Source organism: Melanostigma gelatinosum (assembly GCF_949748355.1).
Source record: "Melanostigma gelatinosum genome assembly, chromosome: 6".
Classification (NCBI taxonomy): Eukaryota; Metazoa; Chordata; class Actinopteri; order Perciformes; family Zoarcidae; genus Melanostigma; species Melanostigma gelatinosum.
In genome coordinates this window covers 19864368-19884742 of record NC_136639.1, presented here as the reverse complement: position 1 = coordinate 19884742, position 20375 = coordinate 19864368, and the positions used below count along the sequence as shown (strand labels likewise).

At 46.9% G+C, this 20375-nt stretch overlaps 1 protein-coding gene across 1 annotated transcript in view; it reads right to left on the bottom strand.

Annotated features, from left to right (window-relative positions):
* Window positions 1-338: 338 nt before the first annotated feature.
* The window catches only part of LOC306778845 (zinc finger SWIM domain-containing protein 6-like), a 41827-nt gene continuing 21790 nt past the window's right edge, over window positions 339-20375 (bottom strand). Inside the window, exons 2-14 of the mRNA XM_079270554.1 lie at window positions 17188-17544; window positions 15005-15153; window positions 13081-13231; window positions 11268-11447; window positions 10555-10725; window positions 10281-10427; window positions 9709-9855; window positions 8558-8818; window positions 7465-7600; window positions 3247-3404; window positions 2918-3081; window positions 1743-1824; window positions 339-1630 (exon numbers count right to left, since the gene is read on the bottom strand). Of these exons, the coding sequence (XP_079126680.1) occupies window positions 765-1630; window positions 1743-1824; window positions 2918-3081; window positions 3247-3404; window positions 7465-7600; window positions 8558-8818; window positions 9709-9855; window positions 10281-10427; window positions 10555-10725; window positions 11268-11447; window positions 13081-13231; window positions 15005-15153; window positions 17188-17544 (2969 nt within the window). The 3' untranslated portion in view covers window positions 339-764. The remainder of the gene's footprint in view (window positions 1631-1742; window positions 1825-2917; window positions 3082-3246; window positions 3405-7464; window positions 7601-8557; window positions 8819-9708; window positions 9856-10280; window positions 10428-10554; window positions 10726-11267; window positions 11448-13080; window positions 13232-15004; window positions 15154-17187; window positions 17545-20375) is intronic.

Sequence of the window (20375 nt, the reverse complement as noted above, 5' to 3'; positions counted from 1 at the left end):
GGGAAAACTAATGGCTGCTCAAGTGCTGCTGCTGCTGCTGCTGTGTCTAAAGAAATGCTGATGGCGGCTTTCTGTCAGTGCTAACCCGAGCTGTGCCGAGCCGAGCCGAGCTGGGATGTGCAGTGCTGCTGCCCAGCGCCCACCGGTGAGGGCCTGGACAGAGGGAGGTGCTCTGTGTGGTTTAAAGCCTTAGTTTCTCTTTGAGGATGCCGAGACATAGTTTTTTGTTTCTTCTTCTTCTTTCTTTTTTAATATTTTTCATGAGTGCTATTGTAAAAGGGCTTCAGCCACTTGACAACATATAACTCAACATACACTGGAAAAGGGGGGGGGGGGAAAGATGCTTTAAATCATAAAAATAAAAGAACCCAAAGAAAAAAAAAGCCATTTCACTTTTCATTTTCCTCTCGCACACATGTAGAGAAATACACACAACATTCACAACGTGACAAATTTCCTCTCTTCTGAAAAATAAAAACACTTCTGTACACATAGTAGTAATAATATTATTAATAATAATAATAATAGTAATAATGTTTATAACAATAACAACAGCAAGAACAATAATACCGCTTGTGGCTCTGTTGATTTTTTTGTCATCTTTTCCTTTCTCATTTTGCTTCATTCTACAAGTCACATCCCTCGTTTTACGTGTCTATTTTATACGTCCAAAAGAAGTTCAAAAGGCAGACTCAAGTTAATAGAAAAGTACTAGAGTGGAGAGGGGAGCTTTCGGTGACCCCCCCCCCACCCCAGCCTCACCCTCAGCCGAACCTCTCCCTCACCAGCATCATTAGTTTCTTTTTGCCCTTGTAGATCTGTTTCAGGTTGTCTATGAACTGGGTGAACTGAATGTGTCCGTCGTGAGCCATCATGAATGTCTCCCGGGCCTTGCCCAGGAACTCTATGAACTCGCTGTAGTGGCGCGGGCTGATGTGTGTGAGCCGCGAGTGTGTGGTGTTGATGTACGCCCCGATGGTTGCGTCCAGCAGCTGCCTGAGCGGCGCCTTGTCCAGAGACATTAGCTTCCCAGAGTTCCTGCGGCTGTGCAGCGCCGACACCAAGCCCGGCGTGGTCAGCGTGCACCGCCGCAAAATGTCCGAGAGCACGGTGGCGCACTTCACGCTCTTGACCACCAGGGGGATGACGGCGGCGAGCTCGTTCTTGCCCAGCGAGTGGCTGAGCGCGCAGGCCCAGAGCACGTCGTTGATGGCCGGGTGCGTGTCCTGGTTGTAACTGAGGTTCAGGTGGGCCATGGCTAACGTCGCCAGCTTGTACGCCCGCATCGGGTAGCCGCGGTGCTCCATGTAGCGCGCTATAGTGAACAGCTGCGTGTAGCTCATCCCCGTCGCCGCCGAGTCCAGTACAATCTGGTAGGCTGTCTCGAAGGCAATATGGTCCTTTTCACAGAGTGTAAGAGCTGAGAGGGCGCAGTTCTGGGGGTCCTTCATGGCACATTGCAGGGCGAGGGTGCGGGCGGACGACGCCAGGTTCTCCTGCTGGTGGCAGTCCAGGTGGAGGCGTACGATGGTGCTGTTGGACATGACAGTGGTGGCCACGATACTGGTGGCTTCTGTGGGGGTGAAGAGGGTGAACCAGCTCTGCATGATGCTGTCCAGTGCGTACACACCTGGCAGACACCAACGGGACAGAGTGAAGAGAAAATGGGGAGACGAAGTGATTAGATCGAGCGCGTCTTGGAAGAATCAAACAGAAACATTCAGGTGGCCAGGCACACTCACCCACTTCGGTGGCACACGTGACTAACCAGCGCACCATCTCTCTCCTCCTCCAGTTTAATGTGGACAGAGTTATTCTCATCACCTGAGGAAGATGGAAGAGAAAAGGAGGACTGACAGGTGAGCTGGAGAGGAAACACTTGAAACAACATTAAACTCGGAACATCTACGGTGCGGTTGAATGACTGAAGGCACAGATTGTATTACATTTCCAACGATCATTACACAGGGACTCATTTTTCCGTGGTTGACTTGTCATCAAAGATACTCAAACCTTTCTCTCCGTTTCACTTCACGTTTGTATCTCGTAACTGAGGGACACTATGAGGATGACAGACCCTCAAGCAAACCATCGAAATAAATATATTATAGGTATGGGGACATTACAAGGAATCCAGGGTTGGTTTCCTACAGCACTACAGGCTTGCTCGATGTCAAGGAATGTCTGTGTAAAATCCAAATACCAACAATCACCCTTTACAAAAAGCACAATCTGCAATTAAAATGACGGGGAAAAGTCGGCTTCAACCCCTTTTTCCAACACTCGTACATTTCCAGAAAGCGAAAGGATACACAGAGTTGCATCTGCAATGGCATAAGGTGGACATCTCATGGGAGTCTTGAGGCCTGGTGATCGCGCTGCATGTCACGGAGGAGTATAGAGCCGTTTAACAGGAACAACTGCACCCTGTGGTGAACATACAGTTCCCTTACGATGTTCCCACATTCCAAGACGATGACGCCGCCACAACCTTTTACAATTTCATGAACACCAGCATAAAGTGCTTCCGTGGACCCCACAGATCTCAAACATAGCGAATCATTATGGGAACGTGTGCAGTAGATTTCACCCTCAAAAGCTGCAAACTGTCCTTGTCCAAAAACGATCAAATATCTATCATTTCAAGAAAGTCAAAGGAGCTTCCTAGCTCTTTCTACGAGTAACAGTAGCCTCACAGGGACCTGATTTGAGTCAAATATCACTTACACACATAGATAACAAAGGGATGCTGTGGAAGGTTTTGGTTACCATTCGTCTCCAGACTCTTAAAATGGTCCCGGCCTGCTGTACACACGCATACAAATTCACAACCTGACCTGAAAGCCTTCCTAAAAAGGTGCCCACTAATATACAGCTGCACCCGTTTTTGACAAACAACGTGGGCGTGTTCCCGTACCTGCAGTCCCAGCTCCAGAGAGACTTTGAGAAGCGTGATGTCAGGCAGGCTGTCCATCAGAGTGGCGATCTTGAACGCATCTTGTGCCAGTTTGAAGATATGAGACGAGGAGTGAATGTTTTTCTGGATGGACTCCAGGACCGTCTCCAGCTTGCGACTGTCACCTAGAAGGGATTCGAACAGAAGGAACGCTTCAGACTGTTGCTGATACTCATCTGAGAGCCTCCACTAACACAGAGTAAGTTAGCAGCGTGGACTGTTTTTTTTGTTTGTTTACTGTGCGCAATGTGCGTTTGGCTTCCTGTGTGTGTTTGCGAATATCTCCGCACCTTTGGCAGCGGTGAGCATGGTGGAGGCCAGCTCACACTGCTGAGACTCTATGTGGCTCAGGGTGAACCAGCGCGGGTAGCGGTTGGGCACCACGGACACGATGTGGTGGGGCCGTGACAGGTCACCGGACGAGGCCGTCGACTCCAACACCGGCAACCTGACGGAGAGACAGACACGGACAAAATGAGATCCACGCGAGGGCTCACTTTTAAATGAGCATTCAGCAGAGCATGAAAAAGAATAACGCTGGCAAAGGAAAGACAGAGTGGCAGAGAAATAGAGTGAATGACAATCAGAGAGACACCAAAGGTCCACGAATCCATCAAAATCCCGGTGAAATCAAACAGACAGAAACACTGTACAGACAGAGAAACTCTTCATTATGAAGGTCTGAAAGTGACTTCAAAATGAAAATGGCTTTAGTGATCACAGGGGGATTACAGTTCGCCTATTCCTGCAATTTACTTCCAGCCTAGCATCTAATCACCTAGAAACCAAGGTATAATTAGTATTTTCTTCACTCTAATTGGTCATAATGAAGTCAGAGCCGTGCAACACCTGCTAGTGGATGAAGGGGCTCCACGAGTTTCTCTCTGTCTCTCTCATTATAGTAATACCGACTGGGCAAAGTCTTCGCCAGCACCACCACCACCATTACCACTGTGGCCGGCTCATCTCCTATTCTGCTTCACTTCTCTTCCCTCCGCTCCCACCTCAGTTTCAAAGGTCTTCTTTCCTTCAGAAGACAGCGCAACCTGGCCTTCTCTCAGCCAATCACAAAGCTAATTGAGTCCATGGGGAAATTAAGGAATTCACCTTCCAGCCCCGTAAGGCTGGACACACATCAAACAAATACCGACACACATGAATGAAGAGTGCCAGCACACACACACACACACACACACCTTTTGAAAACACATCAAAGCAGCCCGGTAAAAGCAATGTGATGCTAAATGACATTTTCAATTTCAGAGCAAAGAGCATGTGATATTGTTGCCACCCGAGTGAAGGCATGCGCGAAAAAACAGCCTCTTCTTCACTCGCTTTTGCTCGAGAAGGCACACGCGGGGCTCGGAGCGAGAGAGAGAGGGAGGGGAGGGTAACAAAAACCCGGTCATGATGCGCGCGAGTGCGAACACTGACGCTTGGTGTAAAACGGAGGTGTTTGGAAGCCGTGGCAACAGCCGGGTTCATTCCACAAACATCTAAAGCGCTGCTAAAAGCTTCCATCACACTGGGGCCTTCTGGAAGATTCCTGGTGTGTAGCAAAGCAAAAAAAGAAAAGAAAAAGAAAAGTTCCCCGGGTAAAGATGGAGGCCTCATCAACATTCCTGTCTTTGTTTGGTTTTCACGAGAGAGCCAGAGGCCTCCATTGGATCGGAGCTTGAGAGGCCTGGGTTGCTGAAAAATAACCTCCTCTAAATGTTAGGGAGGGAAATCCATACTGGGCTATCGAGAAACAAGCAAAATATATATATAAACTGTATGAAATAAATCGTAATGGGCCGCTCTGAAGCATTCATTTCAAGCACAGTACATCGTGCTATGGTGCATTCCCATTGAGGAAGCTTGTAAACTACAGCAAAATGGTGAACGCTGGTTATAAACATGATCATCTTCTCCAAGCAACAACACTCTACAAACTCAACTCAATGACAAGTGTGCTTAAAACATCAAATTAAACTCGTATGTCTTCACAGCACTGCTGGGTATTATCAATGCTGTATGAAACACTAACAGGGAGCTGGAAGAGGCAATCGATCCCTTTGCAAGGCATTAAGGGATGGGGGGGGGGGCTCTGATGTCAAACGGGTCCTGTGGCACTGTAGCACCCTGTCACGTCTGAACGCAAGCACGGCAGTGCTCATCGTACCAGAAATACTCAGAGGTGACGATGTGGAGGGAGTCTGCAGGGGATCCATGGAAGTGAAAAGTGAAGGAAGAAAGAACGAGACGTTGATAAAAAGCAGTCGAGACAGATTTTCACCTGAATCCTGAGGCCTTTGGGGAGCTCTGGTCAGCATCACCGCGACAACTGACCTCTCTACCTCATGCTCCTTTCCCCCTCCGACTGTAAACACGCTTCACTTCTACAATCCGTCAAGCCCACATCTATCAGCTAAGCGTCACATCCGCTGGAATCCCTCCACTGTATACACAAGCCCAAAGTTGAAAGCCCTTCAGAACGCCTGACAGCAGGGATCAAGTCCCGCACGACCCAAAACGTAACCCCTCATTGTAGTTCACCCCTCTTAAGTGCATTGGATGCTTGAAATGAGGTCTGCGTCGGCTGAAGCATCGTTTTCTACACAGCGAATCAGGAAGTCCTCACTGTCAGGTGAAAGGATCAAACATCTCAGTTCTCTGTAATAAAAAAAAGCCTTATTTTTTATCTTGACCTCTGTGCATTTTAATTATTTATAAAAAAGTTAGTTTTATAGATTGTCTTAGTTTATCCCCAGACTACAGCTACAATATACAGCGCTGTACATTCAAAGATTCTGGATTAAGCAGAGGATCAAAGGTTGTGGAATACAGCGAGGGTTTAGGTTCATTAGCATTGGAAGACTCGTATCTAATATGGAAATCTCATATGAAAACAGACGGCAGGGATTTGCCTCTTTGGCTTCTAAAGAGTTGCAATAAGGACAGTCTCTGGAGAGCCAGCGAGTTTCTTCTTCTTCTTCTTCTTCTTCTTCTTCTTCTTCTGTGGCTGCAGTCAAATTCTGGGCAGCGCGGGAACCAAGTAGGCAGTTCCTCTGTTTTTGTGTTGGCCGCTCACACCAAGACCATCTCACAGCATATGCTGCTCTCACACGCTTTAATTAACTACGTGCACAAACACACACATACACACACTTTAAAATACTGGACATGCATTGGTGTGCGGAGTCCGTCTGACTGAGAGAGAGAGACTTACTCTCTCTCTCTCTCTCCCTCCTTGTATCAATGATAGTGTTATAATGGGTCCATTAAAATAGCCCTGGTTCCTTTACCTCCTCCTCTATATTTAACTGTCCGCCGTCCCGTGGGAGCGGGGAGGTATATGCTATCATATTACACTACGCTACATTACACACATTCATTATGTGCTGAGTAGCCGCCCCTGGCTCCCAGGAGCACCCATAAGTGGCCATATTATTCTAAATCGCCGGTTTCACACCACAGGAGTGAGGATGGAGGAGGCGAGGGGAGGAAATGGGGAAGGTGAAGGGAAGTAGCGAGGCAGGGAGGGGAGCGGCTGACTCAGGGAAAACAGGTTTGGGACGCGGGTTTAGAGGCGGGGGGGCACCCAGCGGTTGAATGCGCAACCTTGAAACCACACAGAAAGCCAACCGTGATGTTTTGGGTTATTTCAACCCCTGACGCCTCCTAACTGGTTAACTGGAGGAAAGTGTGAATGATGCGTTTGTTGTCCTTTTGTTCCACATTCGTCCGACTGTGACACGCGACGGTACGAGCCAGAAAAAAAAAAACGCACTTATCATTCATTCACTAATCATTTGCCAGTTTCTCAGCGATGCACTCTAAGCTTTGTAGAAACACAACAAACATCTTTCCCACACTGACCTCTCCCTGTGTGTGTGTGTGTGCGTGCGTGTGTGTGTGCTTCTTCCTCATTACAGCCACACTAATTACACTCATTAATGTAATTAATATTCACTGATCCAGCTCCCACTAGTCACAACATCAAAACACAGCAGCGCAGACTGATTAACACACATACACATGTACACATTGTCCACAGATGAATACAAGCAGGAGCTTAATATGGAGAGATCACATGGAAAACGCACAGTCAGACCCACAAACGGGGCAGACCCCCCCAACTAAAGACACGTAAACACACGGACAAAATGCTCTGTATTTTTACCATCCTCCGATAATAGCCATGATTCAGAAACGATGACTGACTTTAAAGGTTCGGGGACAGCATGCATTACTTTGAAGCCATTTACTTACAAATCTGAATGTGATCAGGTGGTTAAAAGTCAGATGATCACAATACATTTGAGGTTTTAGTCTTTGCTTTATAAAGTAAACAATGTTTAAGAGTTTTTTTAAAAGGCTCCCAAACTTCGGAGGATTTGCTTCATCCCAAGATCTTCAAATGAAAATCAATAAATAGTGATTTGCAAGGTTTTGACAGGATGACAGCAACACACACACAGGTGCACACCCTCACACGCACACACACACACACACTTAGGACCTACCGCATGGCTCTCAGTGCAATTTTGTACGCCAGTTCAGCGTCGTGAGGTAGGAGAGAGGTGAAGAGATAGCGGGCAAAGGTGTGCATGGGAACACTCTCTCTGTGGACGATCTCTCCAAGGCCAGAATACGGACCAGCTGCTCCAAAAAGAAAGAGAACACACAGAAAAACACAGGGGGGGGGGGGTGTTAATGATGGAACAAATTCACTATTAATACAATTATCTCCTCAGGTCAATTCATGTTATGGTATTGTATTAAGGTATATATATATATATATATACCTATATATATATATATATATATATATATATATATATATACACACAGTATAACAGACAACAAAGAACAAGTGAATTATTATTCTGTGTTTTTTTCCATAGCACACTGAGGAGTCAGGAAGCGACAAAGCCACGCGGCATTAAGACAAACTGTGACGTCAAAAAAACATATGGTCCTGTGTGTGCAGACTGCGCCTCGCACTCCCTCCCACTCCCATCGTCTCTGGCGGGTTATTTTAAACCCCAACAGGCTCCTAAGCCGCAGACCACATCACACAGTGGCGCAGCTGCAGCCTCCAGGGGCCCGCAGAGGCCTCAGAGCCTGGCGCTCTATTAGGGACGGAGCCAGAGGTGGGTGGTCGCGCCGGGGCCGAGGCAGGGCTGGGGTTAGGGTGGGGACTGGAGTGGGGTTTGACTGGGCCGAGCCCCTTCAGGACGTGCCGCCTCCCCCTCCTCCCTTTCCCATAACCAAACCTCACCCTGCTCCAGCCCCAGTCCTGTAAATGTACACACTGCTGTGTGTGCTGACACAATACCCCTGGTGTTACTGTGTAAAGAGCTCATTTTGGTCTGGCCCAGGGCAGCTCAGCCTCTATTTGCACCACAAAATGAAAGGACAATAAATAGTGAGACACAGTCCAATGTGTTTTTTCCTGTTTTAGCAAGAATGTGTAGGCCCCTGTGCGTGGGAGGGAGAGAAAAGAAAGACAGAGGAGGGGTGTCTCTGTGTGTCCATATGTGTGGAGACTGCTGGGAGATGTAAATGAAATTAAAGAGACAGTGACGGTGAAATATTATCCGTTAGCTCCCTCACCCTCTAGCAGAAAGACGGCCTGTTTACGGAAGATTTTGACCAGGGAGTCGTCCAGTTCCACTTCCTGCAGCTTGGCCAATAGCTGCTCTTCGTTGCGACACACCTTCTCTTGAGCATACAGCCCGTCGGGCATCACCCGCTGCTGGCCCAAGCCAATCAGAGCCGTCTCCACCGCCAGCGCCACGTACGATTCGCCGTCCCCCAACAATCGCTGCACGGGCATTCGCTGGAGCTCCGCTCGGCTTATAACGCTGGAGCAGTCTGTGGAGGGGAGAGAGAGGCAAGTTAGACAGCTGAAACAGGGTTGGCATGGAGTGGTAGCCAAATGTCTGTGTTATTCTCTGAGGTTTTGGACACTAGATGAGTCCGTCCCGTATTGGAAAACCACTGTGTCAGTCACATAGCAGAGGTCTGAACCCAGCGAGCATCCAAAATAAAGACCAAGGCCTCAGGAGGATTCCTCTGTTCAGCTCTCTACCTCAGAGGAGAGGCCTATTTCTGTGAGCAGGGGAGGCAACGAGTGACAGAGCGATCGCGGAGCGTAGGAGAGGAGAATTGAAAAATAAATAAAAAAAGACGAGGCATGAGAGAAGACAAAGAGACTGAAGGTGAATCTGCACTTAAACTACACTTTCATTTGCATTCTAATGCAAGTAGAGAAATATGAAAGACCTGAAAAATACGTCTCATTATGCAGCTACATAGACTAAAAATGACTTAACTGTAGTCAACAAGGCAGGGACGCGAGCATGAATCTTGCATCTTGTCATCGCATATTAAAAATCAACCGCTGTTGATATACAGCATGTTGAAAAATTTTATAAACATCTGTGTATAAATATACAAATGTTCATGTACTTTGTCCGTCATGATTATAGCCCTGTTCATTTTGTGTAAAGCCATACTTTAAGTATTGCTTTCTGTGTGGTGGTTAGGTTGCCCTTGTATGTTATTATACAGCACATGTCATATAGATCATATACAAATCATATCGTACAAGTATGTGGTAATAAGGAAGGCCAGACAAAACATACAGCAGGATCTTTTTTGGCTTTGAGTTGGCTCAGGATGTATCGTTTCATGTGCTGCCATAAAACCAGAGCCATTTTTAAGTACATGTGTTTGAGTCAGTCAAATAAAGTCATCAGCACCTGAGAGGTCTAAGCAGGTGTTGGAGCCCTCATCTCCCCCTCGTCCCGACTCTGTCAGGGTGCTGAACAGGGTACCGATGGGATCCAGGGGGTGTCCCACCCAGCCCTCCATGTTGGTTATGGAGGTATGGCCTTTATGGAGCAACTCTGAGACAAGACAGAGCAGATGAAGGGGCACAGTTAAGACACATATCGATGTCCTGCACCACACACGACAACTGGAAAAAAACACGATAAAATAACCAGATCGAGTGAAATGATAAGGAATAAAAAAATAAATGAAAAAGGGAAAGGACAGAGGTTATTTCAACGACAACACAACACTTCTTCCTCTTTGCTACTGGCAAGTAATTACTCTATCTTCCAAAAATTGATGACTTGAAAACAAGCTTTTGGTGGATTTTTGGAGAAATGTCTCTTTCTCTCTTCTGTCCATGCTTTTATTTATTTATGTTATGTGTGGGACGGAGGAAGGATGGTGGTGTTTGTATGTACAATAAGTGAGAATGGTTTGCTTGCTAATTTGAATTCTGACAAAAAAAACAAAAAAAACAAAAAAAAACTAGCTTCACCTTTCTTGTGTCGGCGGAAGTGCTCCAGCTGCCTCTGCTGTTGCCGCCGTAACGTGTTCACTACTGCGATGGCCAGTCGGAGGGCCTCTCTCGGGTACCCGTGCGAGCGCAGGGCGTCCACCCTGGCACAGGCCGTTGGCACGTGCTCTGAGAGAAAGACTGATTTTAACTCAAATATTATCCCACTGGCCTCCGTACATTCTCGGTCCAGCTTACTGCGTGTATAAATATCTGACAGGTGTGCTCACGTACGCCTACGCGTGCGTGGACTCACCGTGCCACAAGGGCCAGCCGCGCGTGTCGAAGAGGGAGCCATCCTGGTTGTCGTGATAACAGTAGTTGGCATAGAGGTCACTGGCGATAATGTGCTGGAGGTGTCGGTCCTGCCAGTGCAGGTCACAGGCCTCGATGGCCCGTGTGAACACAGTCCTGTGGGGGCGCATCTCTGCAGCGGAAGAAGAAGAAGGAGAAGAAGAAGAAGTGAGGAGGTGTGAGAAGATCCAATCAGACCGCGTCCGCGTGGTGAGAAAAGGGCAGGTATGGCCCACATGCATGGCCGTTTGGTCGCTTTTTATTCTCAAATGTCCGAGCATTTTAACATCTATTAATAATATGCCACTTAGCATAATTACTATAAACAAACATAACCATCAGCGACAAGATTGGCAGCCTGTACCGGCTTCTACACTGTAGTTAAACTGCTGGGGGCGTTTAGAATTGAGAGAGGCTGTTTTCTGCTCAACTGCCCGAAAGCTTTGACAGTGAACGGGCTGAATGATAAAAAACATCACCTCCAACAAGTTGATCAGGTTTAGTGAAGCAAGAGAAAAAAACATCACCATTCCCCAAAGCGTGACATTTGGGACGAACGGTGATGTTCCACTTCTGATGTTTACACGTCTACATGCGCCGTAGCACCTCCCCCCCGAGACAGGTTACAAAGTAAATATGTTGTTGACAGACGTACAAAACTTGTCAATCTCTGACCTTGGTTGCCATGGGCACCCTGAGGCAGTGAGTGGGTGAGGTTGGGCAGCTCGTTGCCGTGGTTACCGTCCTCCCAGGGGCAGACGTCCACGCTGTTCCATCTGCGCAGCTGGCGCAGCCACGAGGACTTCTGCTCCGCTTTGCAGTGGGGGTTCAGTACGATGCACATCCACAGGGCACCTGGACACCCACACAAACGTAAACACACACACTTGAGTCAGCTGCCCTACTTCCCGGTGTGCGATAGTGACGCCAGCAATACGTATTACAATGCAGACAGGTGTGTATTTTGAGGTTTTTAAAAACAGCAGAACGCTGGAGGCCGTTTTTCAAAGATGTGCAGCATTCGAAACATTGTTTCTTTTTCTTTCAGTGCGCATTTTGTACGCCGCCGCCATCTTGCACTGGAATACAAAAAGTCTGTGAAAACAGAGAACTTAACTAGTCCCGAGGCAGCGCCGACTGCACACACATCATTTTGGAGTAAATTGGAACAAACAGAATATGAAAAGTGGCTATGTCTCTGGGGATGCAAGCACATTCAGGGATTTTACTCTCAAGACTGCTGGAGAGATGTACTCTACAGTGTGTGTGTGTGTCTGCGTGTGTGTGTGTGTGTGTGTGTGTGTGTGTGTGTGTGTATGTGTGTGTGTTCGGCGTATGCAAGTGTGCAGAGGCAGAGAGAGTTTTGGGGGGGGGGGAGGACGAAGACAAGGACAGAGACATAACATGAAGAGAGAAAAAGAATACAAAAGAACAGAGGGAGAGCAGACAAAAAAGGAACGTGGAAAATGAAATGGGAGCGGAGATGATTTGGACGAGGAGACATGGGTGAGGACAAGTGAATGAGGCCCGGCTTTGTGTCTGGTGGAGAGCAGTAGCTGCTGCTCAAAGAGGAGAAAGACAAAAGAGGGGGAGAGGGAGAGGGAGAGAGAGAGAGAGAGCGGTGCCGAGAGGCAGCATTCACCACACATCAGGGGGAGTGATAAGGACTTGGGAAGAAGGGTTTTGAAGTGTGGACTTCAAAGAGACTGTACACACACACGCACACACACACACTTCCAAAAATACGTGGGATTGAAACAGATGAGATCACTGTGCTGTCCTCACAAAGTGCAGAACAAGACCAAAGGGAGGAAAAGGAACATCATCATCATCAACAGCAGCAGCAGCAGCAGCAGCTAAAGCAGAAGCAGCAACATCAACTAAGACATTCGAGGGAAACAACAAAGACGGGAGACAAACACAACTGCCGTCCTGGTGACGGGCTTGTTGGGTTGTTTTTTTTCGCGAGGAAGTGTTCTGCAGAAGGTGCAGCACATCTGTCAGAAGAGCTGCACTCTATGTCAAGCCAAGCGACGGCGTGGCGAGCAGCACTCTGTCACATCAACTAAACACGTAATGTGAAGTGTTTCAAAACATTACGGCGGTCATGATATTCGGGGTTGTGATGTGCTGCATTAAACGGCTTGCAATTCACCAAGACGCTCTCGCTGAGCTGCCAAAAGCTGCTTTCACAGGGAGCGGGAGAGACTGGGCTGTCAGGGTGTTTGTGTGGGTGTGGCTGTTCTATGTGGGCTGTCTTGGACACAAAGGACAAATAAACAAACAGGGGGGGAGGAAAGAAATATGTGAGAGTGTGTGTGTGTGTGTGTGTGTGTGTGTGTGTGTGTGCCTTCGTCCCAACGTCTGGGTTCGATCGTCAACCTTGCTAAATCTGTCCGTGTCTGTGCATACTGGGGAAGAGGTGTGTACATTTGTAGGACAGCCATAGTGTGTGTGTGTGTGTGTGTTCCCCCTCCCCCCTTCTCACCTAGCTCGTCCCAGAGCTGTCTGTACTTGTCGGTCATGGTGGTGCCCTGCTGTCTCCACAGCGCCAGCCGAGGGTCGGCCATGAACTGTTCTGTGATCAGTGTTAACATCCTCGCTCCGTTGGAGTCACGCATCTTCAGCATCTCCCTCACCTGGAGGAGGAGACGACAGGGAGGACGGTTACGTACACACCCGCCAACACACACACACACACACACACACACACGTAGTTTGCACAAACAAAGAGCTATGAACACACAGACGCACACAGCAGTGGCACAAACATAAAACAGCGCTCACACAACTTCGGGACATACAGAACTGCGTCGGACGATACACAAAATAAATGACAGTTACACAAGCAAACTCACTCAGGAAAATGTCCACGAGGAAGACGACATCGAGTGAGTGCCACACAAATTCATGCAGTGCTTTTAAGCTTTTGTACGCCCTCATTACCATGTGTAGCTTTTTAGTGTCATCTGCTGATCTGGGCTGAGCTGGTGCAAACAATTGTCTTCAGAGGGATGAATGAAATTAAATTGAACTGATTTAAATCCTGGTCATGTGCGTCCACATTTCCACACACGACTCAGACAACATGTTTGACTGGCGTGCTTTAAAAAGGGACCTGTATCCACTTGCTACGGTAATGTCTGTTTCACAGTTGCCGTAGACAAATCACAGAGTCAGTGCGCCACACTGGGCAGCAGTCTGTTTGTTATTTACAGAGCGGTGTCTGACATTTAACTTCCATGGTCGAATCAAGCTTGCCTCTTAAGTGCTACATTGTACTTTCAGGCAAAAATATTTTCGGTATTTATTAATCTTTTGAAACACGAATCCAGAAATGATTCAGCATTTACTGTTGATGTTAAAAAAAACAGCAATAAAAGACAAAGAATACAAAAATCTGATTTTTAAGAATCTTCCTCTCAGGTGCATAACCAGCAGCCTCCTTTCTTTAACTGGGAGATTTTCTCTGAGCTCTCCTAATCGCAACAGGGACTTGTTTATTGTAAACTACGGTGGTCAGCATCTTCCAGCAGCAGGAATAACACAGCCACTCTTGGGTGCGTTGGGGATATAAAATCCAGGAAAACTTTGTTTAAACTGCTCTGCTACTCTTTATTAAGTTCGGGGTAGAAGTACTTCCTGGTAGAAGTTATGTGCGTTTCGTGTTTCGAGGATTGGCAGCATTTATTTCACAAAAACACAGCAGGAAAACGAACCCAGGAGCCCATATGCAGTAGGTGTGTGTTGTTTGGCGTTTTGAGGGCAGCTCGGGGCGCGAGCCAATGTGTGCGTGACTCTTGACGTGGGTGTGCGCGTATGTGTCCGTCAGTGGGTGTGTGGGCTGGAAAAGGGCATCAAAGAGCACGACGCCGAGAGACATCCTAAAAGCCGGGCAGGGCGGATGATAATGGCCTTGGCTTTGCCGTCTTTACATACACAAACATTAATGCCGGCCTCACTCTGCCACTGCAATACGCGGGCAACACAGACATCTCTCATGTCATCGTTCAATCGCGGCTACAGAGTAGTACAAAGAGCTAGCTTTTCCTCTTTCGCTCTCTTTATGCTACACTCCCGTTCTGCCATTAGCTCTAGCTAAGAGGCGGCCGGCCTTTTTTTTTTTAATGTATGTGCCAATACATGCAAGTTGTTTTGTCTGGGACTACTTTGAACAGAGAAGGCCTCATTTCATAAGGGAATAGAAGAGAAGTGCACTAAAGAGAGGGAGGCCGTGTTTATCAGCAGGATGCAGAGGGGAGGAGGATCGTCTGGGTGTTCCAGTGGAGAGATGGGAACACCTGAAGGGAGGGAGGTGAGCGGCGTGTCCTAGGGCAGTCAGGGCCGGTATGTGATGCATGCGCGTTGTTATGCTCTGTATGCAGGTGAATGAATGCTGCCGGCCTCCGAACCTTGCTGAAGAGCAGGTTGAGCTGCTTGCCCGAGCCGTGGTATCCTCCCTGTGACAGGAAGAGCTTGACTTGCTCCTGGACCTGCTCCTCATCCAGATGCCAGCAGTTCTCATCGTCCACGCTGGCTCCTGCTGTGGGGTCCGGGGCCCCTACACACACACACATACAGAAACATACAGATGTGTTATATGTCTATTACGCCACTGTCTTCCTGGTACAGAATGATGTATGAATATTATAGGCTCATGTGCTGTATATTATACAGATGCATAAGTCATGTTAAAATTCACCACACTTAAAGGGTAGCGTATAATTAAGTCCAGCTTCAACCTTGTACAATTTAAGCTCATTCTTACTTTAAGAAAAAGACCAACCCTGAACCCCTAATGGGTGAAGAAGAAGTGATCCTTCAGAGGATTTAACTCCTTTTTCTCCACCCGTGAGAACTTGTATTTGTGTCCTCAGACGCTTATTGATACAACAACACATGCAAATACACTGCCACTGTTGATGACAAAGTAGAACCGAAACAATTAATCGATTCGTCGATCGACAGAAATTGAATTGGCGACTCGTTCGATAATCGATTCATCGTTTATGTCGGTTTTTACAAGAAAAACAAAAGACAAACATTCTCTCATTTGATTCCAGCTTCTCAAAAGTGAGGATTTGCTGATTTTGGTGGTAAACTGAACAGCTTTAGGTTCCTGACTGCTGGTCAGACAAAGCAAGCAACGTGAATACAGGAAATTGTGAATTCACTGTTCTCTGACATTTTATGTGATTATTTGAGTAAAATAATCGTCAGTTTAATCTAGAATAAAAAATAGTCATGAGTTGCAGTTGCTTCGAAAGCGTTGTAATCGAACGGTCCATGTGTAATATGTGTAATACCCAATCCGTGTTTACAAATCATATTTGTGTTTTTCAGCCTTTAGTAAACAATTCTTAACTATAGCAACGCAGATGGGAACAATTTAAGAAACCAGCAGCAAAGCCTCTCAGTCAATTTGTCACGACTCTCAAAAAAAACAAAAAACAGGCTGCAATTGTAATTTAACATCAACATCCTCAATGCGGCACACTCTCATGTGGTCTGCCTTCCTCCATTAATACTATCCTCAGTTATTTTGCGCTGCATTAAAGCTTTTTTTTATGAAAGCAGCCCAGAGCGACCACGAAACAAATGATCCTTTACTCGTCACAGAAAGTGATATCGCGACATCCCGTCAAACATTTCAGTGGAACACGCTGAGCTGTTGTTTTAACAATTCAGCAACATTTATTTTTTGATACCACACTAGGAATAAGGCACAGTACGCCTGCTTCTTACTGTAATACCTCAAAACTACTGTGATGTTGTTTCCTAGAATGAAAAAGTGAACAATAAAATAAAGGACAAGTGAATAAGCATATGCACCTGAACACGATCGAATAGGAGTCATTCTCTCAGATACTTTAATCCAAAAGACACATTTTAGTTTTACAGGATTATTGATGTCAGGGCAACAAATCAATAGGCTGACAATTTAAAAAAACAAATTTTAAAAACTCTTTGTCACAGCACTTTTGTGATGAAGGTCTCTCTCATTCTCTGGGTTGCTCATTTTATTTCTGTCCTACATTCCCAGAAGTTTCCATCTCTACTTTCTCTCCTCTTTCCATCTCGCTTCTTTTCATCCTCGTCTCTCATTCGAACTAACAAACTACTTCCCCCGAACTTTCTCCGTGCACGCCTCTATTTCGGACTTTCTTTCCTTCTTTACATTGACACACCTTTTCGTGTTTTCCTCTCCTGTTTTCCCTGGCTTCTTTCGCCCTTCAGTCTCTCCCTCTTTTATTTAGATAAGCGGCAAGTACAGCATCGATAACAAGAGATATGCACCTTTCTTCGTCTCTCTGCGAACCCCTTCGTCTCTGTATCTGTATCGCTCTCTCAGAGGTAAATAACAGGTCTATATGTGTTGATTAGCATCACACAGTCTCTCCTTTACTGTCTGCGTCTCACTAACGAGTAACATTGATCCTGCCACACTTTACCTTCATCGCGCAGTCAATACACACGGGAGGCAGGGAAACAAACACACACCTGCATGATCATAAACATGCCCGCCACGTTCGCCACACTCACTGACCCACACACACACACACACACACACACACACCCTCTCTCTCTCTCTCACCGTGGACCTGGTTGATCTCGGAGTTCTGCGACAGGATCTCGTCTGCCAGTTTCTGTGCGGTAGGCAACACTTCGGTGTGGTGGACTGAAATCAGGTACTGGACGAACTTCTGCAGCTGGTCTCTGCTCATCTGGAACAGGGTTTCCGAGATGGGCAGGTGCAGTTTGACCTGCTCGGGCTTCCGTACTCTGTAAAGCGACAGCGCCACTACATGGGCGCAGTAGAAGATGTCTTTGTTGCCGCAGGTGCACGTTACCGCCGTGATCTTGCAGCGGTCGAAGCTGACGCTGACACTGCAAACGAGCTCCGGGGTCGAGGGCGTGGCGGGGTCCGTCACTGTGCCGCTGAGATGGAAACCTGAAAAAGTGAGAAAGAAAATGAATTTCCAAGGAAAGTCTTTTTAAAGAAATGTATAACCTAAGTAGAGGTATCTCCCATCTTCCCTCATCTTCTCCTTCAGCCAGTCAACTGAAGATTAAACGTTCATTAAGGAAAGTTTTGATGACAAAAACGCCAAAATGTCTGTGGTTCCAGATTCCCAAATGCCTCTCAACTGTTCTTTATTTAATACGATTGTTAATTGAACATCTGGGGTCTGTGGACTTAAGAGAAAACAACCCTCAGATTAATCCTCAATGAAAATAACTGTTGGCTACTTAATGCCTTTGTTTTACTCATTAAGCACTGAACAAATACCGCCATTTTTAGTCATTAAGTTTCAAGCTGAGCAACTTTGATTGTTACTACAAGATAAGAGGTTCAACCAATCATTAGGTAAGACAGAGACAAGATCAGGCATCTATCGTCTCCAAAGGTGAAATTGGATGACTTCATCAACTCATTGGATGTGCCCTTTAGAAAACGACATGAGTAAATAAATCTCTGAAACAATGAATGCACATTAGGACGAATCAGAATCAGTTGGCCCCAGTCACCTGACAAAAGGCCTCATGTTCTCTGACCACGAGAGCATGATCGGGACCAGAGGCAGACCGCTGTTACGACCCCCCGACCCCCCGAGAGCCAATGAGCCTGATATCTAGATGCAGGAACTCAGATCGGGGGAATCCACTGCAAGAGGAACCGAGAAAGAGACGAGGAAGTGAGCGCGGCTGTTACAGTATGAACTGTACAGCCTCTTGTTTGATGTTTGATCTTATCCTGACTGCGCTATCCGGAGGCGCGGATGGTCATTATGCAAGGATGAATATGAATGAGCAGGGCGGGGTCCCCGGCAGTGGCCTAAAACACACACACGCATGAGCATATGAAACAGGCCCACATGTACGCACACACTGAGCCACCGCGTGAGATCATGCATTTATTAATAATGGGAGTGGTTAGGGGAGACAGAGAGCAGCTTATGAATGCATTAATGTGAGCAGGAGAGATCACTGGAATGCATGCGGACCAGGCAGAGACATACATCTCTTAAATACGTTTATCAAAGGGCTGAGCACACGCATCGCTGCGGTATCAAGCGCGTATTAACGCATGTATCAAAGCGTCTTCGGGGCCTCTGAATTAGGTAAGAAGAGGAGGGGCGGGAGTTGAATATTTCATAGGGTAGAGATGGAGATGGGGTGAGGGGTACACAAGCGAGATGAACAGCGGTCAGGTCAAACCTTGGCTGGTTAAGGGGAGCGCAAAGAATGCAGGCGAATAGGAAGATAAAGAGAGAAGGAAGTAAACAGGGTCACAACCCGTGGCTATAGAATGGATATAAAAATAAAACAAGCAGGTTATAGGGGCCTCATATTTCTCCTCTGCAGTGTCGTTAAAGCAATAAAGACAGACAGAGTCAGGGAACCCATTTAAACAGCCTCTACATCAGTTTGGACAGGTTTATGATCCAAAAAACGTCCATTAGCTAGGATGCTGTAATCCTGCCACATTTACAAAGAGCATCACAACAGAAATAGCAATGTTTTGTTATTGTATTTCAGAACTAAGACGTGCTGGCTGCAAATATCCAACGGTTCAGAAACTGCAGAACATTGCCATGGAGATATGCTTTTTCCCCCATTCTGAAAGCCAGCTGGCAGGGAAAGTGCATGTTCGTTAACAATATACACAGAAGAGGGGTGTGGATCCAATATGGCAGCCACTTGCATCTGCAGTGATCAAAGTCTATATGTCTACAGTTGTGACAGACAGATAGACCGAGAGACAGATGAACTGAGTCACTCTTAAACGAGACAAAAAGGTTTACACGGAGCAGCTGCTTGTAGAATGGAGGGCTAACTTATTAGGCTGTATAACAACTTACAAATGAGCAATGGCTTGTAATGCTTGCTGATACATTTAGTGTGTGTGTGTGTGTGTGTGTGTGTGTGTGTGTGTGTGTGTGTGTGTGTGTGTGTGTGTGTGTGTGTGTGTGTGTGTGTGTGTGCGACATAAGCTTATGTTTCAAGAGTGGCCTTTGGTCCAGAGAGGGGAGAGAAAGAGAGAACATCAAAAACATGTGGGGCTGAGAGAGCTCAAAGAAAAATCAACCTCTGATACAAGCACACACTCTCTTCAACACACACACACACACACACACACACCAGTGTAAAAGCAGCAGCAGTTTCTTTTGCAAATGTTTGTTTTTCTTTTTCCCATAGGGAAAATTAATAACGATACTTAAAAAAAAAAACACACACACGGAGTATGAAACCCGACATAGTGATAAAAGACGCATCCTCGTTGGAAAACTCGTCTGTGTTCCCCTTCGCTTTAATGGACACTCTCACTCTCTCCACTTCCAAGCCCTTTTCATGCGTTCCTCCCTCCCTCCCTCCCTCCGCATTCCCACAGCTCTTTCTCTCTCGCTCTCCGACAGATGGGTAGGTAATGAGTTTCGCCTTTCCCCGTCCAATCGTCTGGGCACCAAAAACTGGCCCCCCATGCCAAAAATGCCCTTTTAATTTTGCCAAGCACTGAGTACAGGGCTATTACTGTTTAGACACACACACACACACACACACACCTCCTGGTTGGGTGGGTATGAAACCTTCAATGTCTCATGTGCTAGCTATTAAAGAGCCTGGTTCCCCCCTCACCCAGTCCACCCAGCTCCCCTCCCCGAGAGGTGCTCAGGGCTCTTTTCTGTGCATGTTCAAGAGGCCAGGGTTGGCTTTCAAAGTAACCATGGCGGCCATTTTTAGAACAAGGCCTCTGTGAGGTTGCCCTAGAAACCCCTTGTG